We start from the raw sequence: 9,985 nt of genomic DNA on the forward strand, positions 1-9,985 counted from the left end.
TGTTGAATTAAAACTTGCTATATCTGTTTTGGACTAGATGAAAAGAAGAAATCTTCACAGTCAAGATGACCTTCCTATCCCAGTGCATTCAGAAAGTGGAGTGTTTACCTTAAAGCCTTTGTCTTCTGTCTTGTTCTGCGATATGCCGAAGGAACATCTGAAGGACCTTGGACATGATCTGGGGTATAGCATTGTTCATGAAGATGTCATATTGACCACAGCCACTTTTCTTAAAATCCCATTACTCAGCACCAAAATACTAAAGCCTGAGTATTTTGAACCCTGGGGACCCTCTGAACCGATCACTCTCAGAATAAAGAACATCCTCAGAGATTATAGTGAAGAGGTTGATCTCTTCAAGGAAATGATACAGAATGCTGATGATGCGGGTGCCACAATCTGTAAATTCTTAATTGACATGAGAGAAAATCTTTTATTTCGAAACAGTCTAATAGACCCAGAAATGGCATCTTGTCATGGACCTGCGTTGTGGTCATATAATAACAGCAAGTTCAGTGATGAAGACCTCCTTAATATCACACGGCTTGGAGCAGCTACTAAAGAGCTCCAGGTTGAGAAGAATGGAAAATTTGGACTTGGTTTCAATACAGTGTATCGTGTTACCGATGTGCCATCTATACTCAGTGGTAGCAGTATACTTATGTTTGACCCCAATGCAAATCATCTCAAGAAACACATACAAAGTGAAGCTAATCCTGGTATCAAACTAAATCTCCAGAAGCGTCCTCAAGTACTTCAGCTATTTGCTGATCAGTTTCAACCATATGAAAATGTTTTTGACTGTGATCTGAAGGGAACACTCAACTACAATGGAACACTTATTCGTTTGCCCTTCAGGACAGAGGAAGAAGCAAAAAGGTCAAAGATTTATAATCAAAGCTTTAATGAACAAGAGATTAAAGTACTTGTGGATGTATTTCAAGACTCTTCCCAAAACCTCATAATCTTCTTAAAAGGAGTGCAGTACATAAGTCTTGGATTTCTTCCTCCTGAATTGTCATCACCTGAAGACCCCATTTTGCAGCTGGAACTATGCAGGGAGCAGGCTCAGAAGTTAAGCATCACTGACGACTTCTTGCTTCAGAATGAACAGAAGGCTATCTCAGATGTCCTGTCCAAAAACAAGATTGTTGATGTCACTGAATCAACAATTATCAGGGTCACAGTGATGCACAGGTCAAAGACTTATGAAAAACATTATCTACTGCACTCTAGCTTTGGCATTGGGGAGTCTTTAAAAACATTTAACAGGCAGAATAAAATAAAGTTTTTGCTCCCAGTGGCCGGAGTTGCCCTGCCATTAAAAAGGAGCATAGACACTGGCAAATGGAAACCTGATTTGGATGACTTTATTGGGCAGGTTTTCTGTTTTCTACCTCTTTCAATTTTCTCTGGTCTCCCATTTCACCTGAATGGAGCCTTTGCTGTCATGTCCAACAGGAAAAGCCTATGGGACACAACAGAAAAGGGCGAGTGGAACAGGAAGCTTCTTTGTGATGCAGTACTGGTGGCTTGGGCAAGAGCCCTAGTCCAGCTCCAGAACTTGTGCCGAGATGGTTTATTAGAAGGCTACAGCTACTACACATTTTGGCCTGATATTAGAAAAATGAAGTCCTTATTTGTTGGAGCTCTCGAAGCTTTCTACAGAGCAGTAGCCCATGGGCTTAATCATGGGTTTCTTGCAGTGTTTAGCAATGGGTATGAATGGTGCACGATAGAGCATGCATGTTTCTTAAGCTCTGATATTGTGGAAAATGGGTACATTGGTGAGACAGCAACACAGGTATTTTCCGCAGTGCTCCCCAAACCACTTGTGGCTGTCCCACTGCCAGAGTGGGTCAAAGCTGGTTTCATTGCAAGCGGTTGTGGTGAAGCCTTGTTAAGAAATACTTACAACTGGGAAAGGTTTTACAAAGAGATTATATTCAGCAACTTAGATTCTGTACCCTTAGAAGCAAGGGATGCCCTCATTACTCATGCTATTGATATGACCAATGAAGAACTAGACAGATTGCTAATGTCTGTCCACTGCATTCCATCGACCCCTTATGGAACCCTGCAGATCATTGGCAATCTAGTTCACCCAGAGGGTAAAGTAGCCTCTTTGTTTGGGAATGAAGATGGACGCTTTCCTCAGGGAACTCCCAAAACCTATCTGAAACGTGAACGGCTGTCCCGCCTTGAACTTCTTGGAATGTTAAAAGACAGCCTCCCCATAATGCAGTTGATGGAACGAGCTCGAAACATATCGGTAGTCTGGAAGCTTGATAGGCAAAAGGCATGCAGCCGCATACGCCTTATACTGCAGCTTCTCAGGGACCTTGTAGCGCAAACCTCTAGAAACACTGACCAAGCTCTGTTTAAGAACATTGCCTTTCTTCCTGCTATTCTTCCTTCTTGCAACAATATGCTGAATGTGGCTGAAATCGCACTCAAGAAGCCCGTGGAGATTTTCCATCACAAGCACCTCAGGTTGGTTAACCTTAGAGAACCGGTCCTTAGTAAAGAATATGTTGGAAATGATTTTAAATTCTGTACAGAGATCATGGAGTTTTTGGGACTGAACAGTTTTCCTTCAATTCAGACAGTGATGTTGCAACTGGCAAAAGCTCCTAATATGTCAAATGCATTGTCCAATCAAGAACTTACACAGATTGCCAGAAAGTGCTATACCTATTTGAACAAGGCCGTACGGGATAGGCCAGAGACAATGAATGAGATTAAAACTAGAGCGTTTGACTTTCCCTTTGTTCTTATAGATCATCAGTTTGTACATTTGAGTTCAGTTGCAGGCAATATATCATTTCAGGCAGCACCCTACCTGTATCAGTTGCCCGAGCAATATAAAGAATTCGATCTATTGTGGAAGTGTCTAGGCATCCGAGACAGTTTAACAGTTGAAGACTACAATGCTGTCCTACAGAGCATTGCTAGGGTGCATCAAGGAAATCAGTTACCTAAAAATGACTTTCTTTTAACAATGAATCTCATCAGTGTGATATTTGAAAGAACAGTAGATGAAACTTCTGTTAGCTGCATGCTCCTTCCAGATCAAGATGGTATCTTGCGTCATGCAGACAAGCTTCACTACAATGACACTCCTTGGTTACCTTGTGAGAAGGATATGCTCTTCTGTCATGAATTGATCTCTCGGTCTGTGGCCTTGCGATTCAAGGTAACAACAAGAATTCACAAAGCTCTACAGAACCTGGAAATCTCTGAGTTATCCCACTGGGTGTCAGACTTTGGGGCCAAAGAAGATCTTACCAGACGTATCAGGAACATTATCAGTGAATACTCCTCCAAAAAAGATATTCTTAAGGAGCTCATCCAGAATGCCGATGACTCTGGTGCTACAGAGATCCATTTTGTATGGGACAGGCGGACACATCATGCGTTACGTACCTTTGGGGAAGAGTGGAACCCATTGCAAGGCCCAGCCCTTTGTATCTACAACAACAAAATCTTTACTAATGAAGACATCGAAGGAATTCAGCAGCTAGGCAAAGGCGGTAAAGGTGATAGACTAGACAAGACAGGGAAGTATGGGCTTGGGTTTAATGCTGTCTATCACTTGACAGACTGCCCATCTTTTGTGACGGGGGACAGCAAATTATGTATATTTGATCCCAACCTTGTGTACTTGAAATCTTTTCATCGTAGCTCTCCTGGTGCAATGATGGCTGTCAATCCAGAGTTCAAAAATAAATTTCAGGATGTGTATGATACTTTCCTTCCTGACAAGTTTAATCTGGAACAGGGGACGCTCTTTCGCCTGCCACTAAGGACAGCTGAGAATGTACATAATTCTCAAATCTCAGATCAGACAGTATCTACTGATGACATCGAGACACTATGGGAGGAATTGGAGAAGGATGCAAGCAGCTTTATAATTTTTCTAAATAACATTCAGAGCATCTCATTCTCAGAAATCACACAGGAAGATGATCAGCTAAAGAAGATTCTTTCACTTGATGCAAAAACTAACAGCATCAGTGAGCAGAACCAGATGGCTTTCCAGAACAAACTCTTGGAGTTTGCAGAGGCAAAATTGACCATGGATGAGACCACTGCGTACCAGGTATTTTACACTGTGGACATACATTGTAGCTGGTCTCAATTAGCGGCTAAATGGGTTGTAGCCAAGCAGATTGGAGTTAAGGGTGTTGATAAGTTGCCTGATATACGTAGAGTCTGTAAAAGCTTGAAGTGCTGCCGTATGGCACATGGGGCTGTGGCAGCATGCATTAATGACTTAGTACCAGGTAGGATTTTTTGCACTCTACCGCTACCAGTGGAGACAGGCCTGCCAGTACATATTAATGGAAACTTCATTGTGGACTCTGCCCGTAGAGACATCTGCAGAGAAGATGGTGGGAGTGCAAAAACAGAATGGAACTCTCTGCTCCTAACGCATATTCTTGCCCCACTGTATAGTGATCTCCTGGAACACTTGTGTAAATCATTTACCAAAAGCACAGCAGGACTTTTGAGGTTTCCAGACTTTGATGTATGTGAAAAATCTCTTAATGCAAAATTGTTCCGTTTTTTCCCCTGTGTATCTGAGAAAATTCCCCCACTGTTGCAGAAGATGATTCATCATGTCTACGGTACAGTTTTTGAAAAGCAAAGTACTCTTATTCCTGTCTATAAGAAGGAACCTGTACAAGTTCACACATTTACAAACTATAATGTGATTGTTGAATGGTCAGGTGTCAATCAAGTGATAACAGAAGAACCCCACTTTCTTTTGGGAATGATACATTCAGAATTAGAATGTGCGCTTCAGATCATCAAAGTGAGATTGGTGCTTCCCTTTCAGAGTCTTCAGAGCATCTATGCAGAGTTTAAAAAGGCACGGGTACAGGTTATGGCTCTGCACCCTGAAACAGTCTGCAAATACTTAAAGGTCCAAAGTCTGTCCCCAGAAGGTCACACCTTACCTCACCCAGTCTCCAACACCCTCCTTCAAAGTGAATCCTGCTGTCGCTTTCTCTTGAACTTTTGTCTTAAGGCTAAAAAGAAAAAGATTGGTGATTGTTTGACTGATCTTCCTCTTCTTGTGACTCTTGATGGAAAACTGAGACAGTTCTGTAAGGCTGAGCCCAAGTATCATACTCTATTTTCATTCTTATTTCCAGCACAGAAGCACAATTTTATCAGTCATGACGTTGTTGATGTTGAGCATGCTTTATTACTTCTGGAAACAGGCTTCTTGAAAGATTTCACAATTCAAGAATCAACGAGTTTCATCACTGGCTATCTAGGGAAAGGTTTCAGAGTATCAGAAAAGAATGCAATTGTTCATCATAAACTACCTGAAAGTGCTGAAGCCTGGTTTAAGGATGTCTGGAAATTCTTTGAGACCAAGATTCACAAAAGCTGTGATCATGAAAAAAGCACTCAAATGTTTCAAGAATTAGTTACCCTTTTTAGTGAATGGGCAATTGTACCAGTGTCCTTTGAATATAAAAATGGCATATTTCTTTTGCCTCTTCATTGCCTTAAAATTATTTTCTATGAATTGACTGATGATCGGGCCAAATATCTTTCCAAGTTAGGTTTTCCTAAGCTACACACATCCATAATTCCTTTTGGCATAGGATACCACAGCATCAAGCCTTACTTACTGCAGACTAATGACCCCTTCTCTGTGCTGGAGGTGCTCTGGGCCAGAAACAACCTCCTCCACTGGAACAAGTTAACTAGCTGGGAAATCAATATGTTACTGGGATTCCTTGTAGATGGGTTTCCTAAAATCAAAAATAAGACCTGCTTTATTAACCGACTCCAGTATTTACCCTTATTTGAGACAGTAAATGGAAAGCATCAGTCCTTGAATATCTACCAGAAGAGGTACATCCTTCATACAAAGATCCCAGAGGAACTGAATGATGTCTACAGAGAGCTCTACCAGATAGATTCACAGACTGTTTTTTTACGCAATTGCTTCTACCATACACTTTTGGATAAGGACATGAACATTCAGACATTTGATGATTTAGAATTTCTTGTTTCTTTTCTACTTCCCCTGCTTCCAAACATGAGTGAAAAGCATCTACTAAAAATTCTAAATCTCCTAATTAATATAAAGCATCAATATCCTGAAGCATTTGAAGCTCAAAAGAACAACATTTTCTATTCACTTAGATCGGTCCAGTTAATTAGAAATAGAGAAGGAACGGTTCAGCAGGCATCTTACTATTATGACCCTGACTGTTCAATATTTAAAACTTTTCTGTCGCACACAAGGTTTATCCCAGAAGAATTCTTTACCCAAGTAGGATACACATTTAGCACTATTAAGAATATCCTGTTTGGCATTGGTATGAGGCATGAAGTATCTGACCATGACTTCATTACATTTGCAACTGAGGTTGAACGAGAAGCACAGCAAGGTATCTCAGTGAAATCACTGGAGCCAAAGATAGAAGCATTGTTTTCACACATGCTTCAATTGAAAGTGGATAATCTAACAAAGGACTTCATTGAGAAAGTCTCTACTATCAAATTTGTATCTGCCATTACCATTAACACTGACTTGAAAAAAATACACCCAGCATATGCAAGTCATACCCATCTGATTCCTCTTAAAGATTCCATTGTGAAGTCACGTGACAGTGATGAAATGCTATTGTGGACGTCTGTGCCTTTTTTGCAAACAAAATATGTGTCATCAACCGACAGTAGGATGCCCTGCTTCACTGAGAGTGAAGAAAATCTACTGAAGTCATTTGGTGTCCTTTTTTACCCACCCCTGGTGTCGGTACTGGAGAACATAAAGAATGTGTGTCAAGCACCATTCAAAAATGTTGAACTTGTTCAAATACGACATCAAGTTCTAAAAAGAACCTATAAGTTTCTCCAAAGACATCTTCCATTTGATCCTTCTCCTCTCACTAAGTTACCAGTGATTTTATTGGAAGATAGTGCTCTGGCAGAACCTAGTCAGGTACTGTTTTCACTGCCTGAAGACCTTTTGTTTAAGCCATACCTTTTCATTGTGCCGTCTCAGCTGTCCAGGTACAAGGTGCTATTTGAGAGTATTGGGGTAGAGGCGCAGCCAAGTGTGTTCCACTACACCAGGGTGCTTGCTACAATCTATGAGGAAACCAAAGAGAAGGAATCCCCACACGCCAACCAGAGGACAACCCTTCTTAAAGCCACGGAAAAACTGTTCCTGCTTCTGAAAAAAAATTCACCTAACAATGACCTTCGAAGTCTGCAATCCCTTTACCTCCCTGCTTCAGACGGGAGACTATATGATTCAGCTAAGTTGGTTTATAACAATTGCAATTCCAGAAGGACATTCAGTTCTCTAGCGGGTTCTTTTAAGTTCCTGGTGCACCTTGAGAAATGCAGCCTTTTTAATGATCAATATGAAATGGAGAAACTCCTCCAAGAGCTTCCTGAGGAAATTCGGCCCAAGATGCTCTCACAGGTTACATCAGAAAACCTTCACTTGTGGATTCCATGCAGTCTTGGTGACAACTGTGAGTTGAAAGGGCGATTACATGGCCTCTTCTCATCAAGTGTCTTCCAGGAAGGCCTTGTGAGCCTTCTGAGAGCACAAGACAATGGAAAGATGTCTGCGGGGAAGGCTGCTAAAGAATGCAAAGCAGTTTTCAGAAAACTAGAGATTATTTGTTGCGAGACAATACAGACGATTCTCTTTGAAGGTTCTGTGTCTCTGCAGGACACCTCGTTATTCAAAGATGTGTTTATCTTGAAGAAAATGGAAGGAGAGTGCCAGGTTTACATTGTGCACAAGGAAACAACTAATTTTCATGATACGGTAAAGATAATAACATCTCTGGCAAAGGAGATTAATGGATTAATGATGAATGTGCTCAGCCATGAGTCAATGTTGATCCTCGTAGAAATGCTCTCTTCTGAAAACCCTCAAGACATAAGCAACATTATGAAAGATCACTCTATTCGGACAAGGAATTCTGTAAGCCAGACAAGCTTTTCTATGCCAAGTCCAGGTGAAGAGATTCCTGGTGAGTGGCATGACTCCCTAGAAATGATCATTCTCAACAAATTTAATGTTGGTGAATTTGTGGGTTACATGGACCCTGATGAAGAAGGTGTTTACCTCTACGCAATCATTCTGGAGAGGCTGGATCCAATGGTTAGTGGAGACACCGAAGTGGAGATGTTCAAGATTGATCTTGGACCAGATAGTACTATGGTTGTCAGTGCTCTAGATCTGTATCAGTTCAAGAGATGTCACATCAGCAAGAACAACTGCAGAGAACTGCTGATAGTGGACAACCTAGAAGACCAAAAGGAAAATCAAGGCAGGTGGTTTGAGAAATCCCTAGGTGACATAAAAAAAGAGATAGATGAAAAACTATGTGAGATATACAAACTGTCAATAAAGGAGAGAGCACAGTCCATTCGAAGGCTTTACCTTTGGTGCCACCCAGACAAGAATATTGGGCATGAAAAATTAGCTGAAGAAGTCTGCAAATATCTTCAGCAGAGAATAAGAAACCTAGAAGATGACAAAAGTTACAGTGGCCTGGGCAGAGGTTCCAGCAGCCCGAGCAGAGGCTACAGTAGCTCAAGCCACTCCAGAAATGAATACAAATCTCCTAGAGGCTTTTCCAAATTCTGGAGTAAATGGGATGCTGAGGCATCTCAGCACCGGCAGCATCATGAAAAATTTACACAAAGATCTAACTGTGAATATGATTTTTGGGGCTACCATAAGAGGCAGCAAAGAAAGCCAAAACTGGGTGAAGCTAGCAGGTGGTTCCGGCAGGCCAAGTGTGATCTCAAAGCTGCCTTCCATGACGTTGACCGTGGCAGTCCTGAATGGGTGCTGTACAAGATTCACCAGGCAATACAAAAAGCTTTAATTGCAGTTCTGTGTAAGAAGCCTGGTGGATTCGATACAGATGTTACCATCGCTGATTTGGCCTACAAAATCTCTGCTGTAAGCAGCAGCCTTGAGGAAGTACAGGACATGGTCCTTGAACTGGAAAGACTTGGTGTGGACAATAAAAAGACACAGTATCCAAATTATCATCGGGAACCTGGTATACCTAATGACATCATCTCAGCTGGCCAAGAGAAACCTTTAGAGTTGGCCAGCGATATACTTAACAAAATCAATGAATATATCCGGCCATGAGAAGTCTAAATAAGGTACTTTATGCTGTCCATAGGGGGCAGATACAAATATTGTTACTTGAATTCTAGCTCCAATTATAGAGTCCTTGTGGGTGCTGAGGCCACATTTGTTAACCCATTACTTTTGGCTTGACGTAGAGGTAGGTCGCAGGCAGTGTATAACATCCCATTTGCATTCCAGAGTTGCTTGGGGAATTCCTGTTAACGTTGCCTGCTTTCATTCATCCATCTTCATTGTCAGTTCTTTTTCTCCCACATGAACATGAATAAGGTTGACCCCTTGAGCCACCCTTCGCTCTTCAACAACATTCCTCTTTGTACTCTGGCATCAACAGAATAGCATGGAGTGGAATAAACAGGACTTTTAGGGCACTCTTCAATTTCCATTCCAGCCTTGGACCCCCCCCCCCTCTGAAACCAGAGTTGGGAATCGCAGGGCCCGGTGTAGCATAGGGCTTGCCAGAGGAAGCAGGTACTGCCCTAGGCTACCTATAATTGGAGTCCGTGTTATCCCAATTAGACTTATCGGGATGACCCTAACTTACGTACAGATTTGTACACTATCTGATCAAAACCCTAATCTGCACAGTGATTTCTATTTCTTCAGGGTTAGGACTATATGAAAGAGCAAAAGAACCAAGATTCTTAGATTTCCTTTGAATACACGAGAATATATTTTCAATGGACCATTACACTTCTTCTCTTATTGGATACTTTGCTGGGAATCCGTTCTTGCACTGAGACTCAAAATGCAAAGAAACATAAATAATTGCGCTTTGAGGCACTTTCTCAATACTATATGCATTGATGTCCTACAGGACCG

At 41.5% G+C, this 9,985-nt stretch overlaps 1 protein-coding gene across 1 annotated transcript in view; it reads left to right on the top strand.

The window, feature by feature from the left end:
• LOC138247045 (sacsin-like) overlaps nucleotides 1-9,163 on the top strand; it is a 123,097-nt gene extending 113,934 nt beyond the window's left edge. Inside the window, exon 9 of the mRNA XM_069201795.1 lies at nucleotides 38-9,163. Coding sequence (XP_069057896.1) covers nucleotides 38-9,163 — 9,126 coding nt within the window. The remainder of the gene's footprint in view (nucleotides 1-37) is intronic.
• Nucleotides 9,164-9,985: the final 822 nt, after the last annotated feature.

Source organism: Pleurodeles waltl, chromosome 7 (assembly GCF_031143425.1).
Source record: "Pleurodeles waltl isolate 20211129_DDA chromosome 7, aPleWal1.hap1.20221129, whole genome shotgun sequence".
Lineage (NCBI taxonomy): Eukaryota > Metazoa > Chordata > Amphibia > Caudata > Salamandridae > Pleurodeles > Pleurodeles waltl.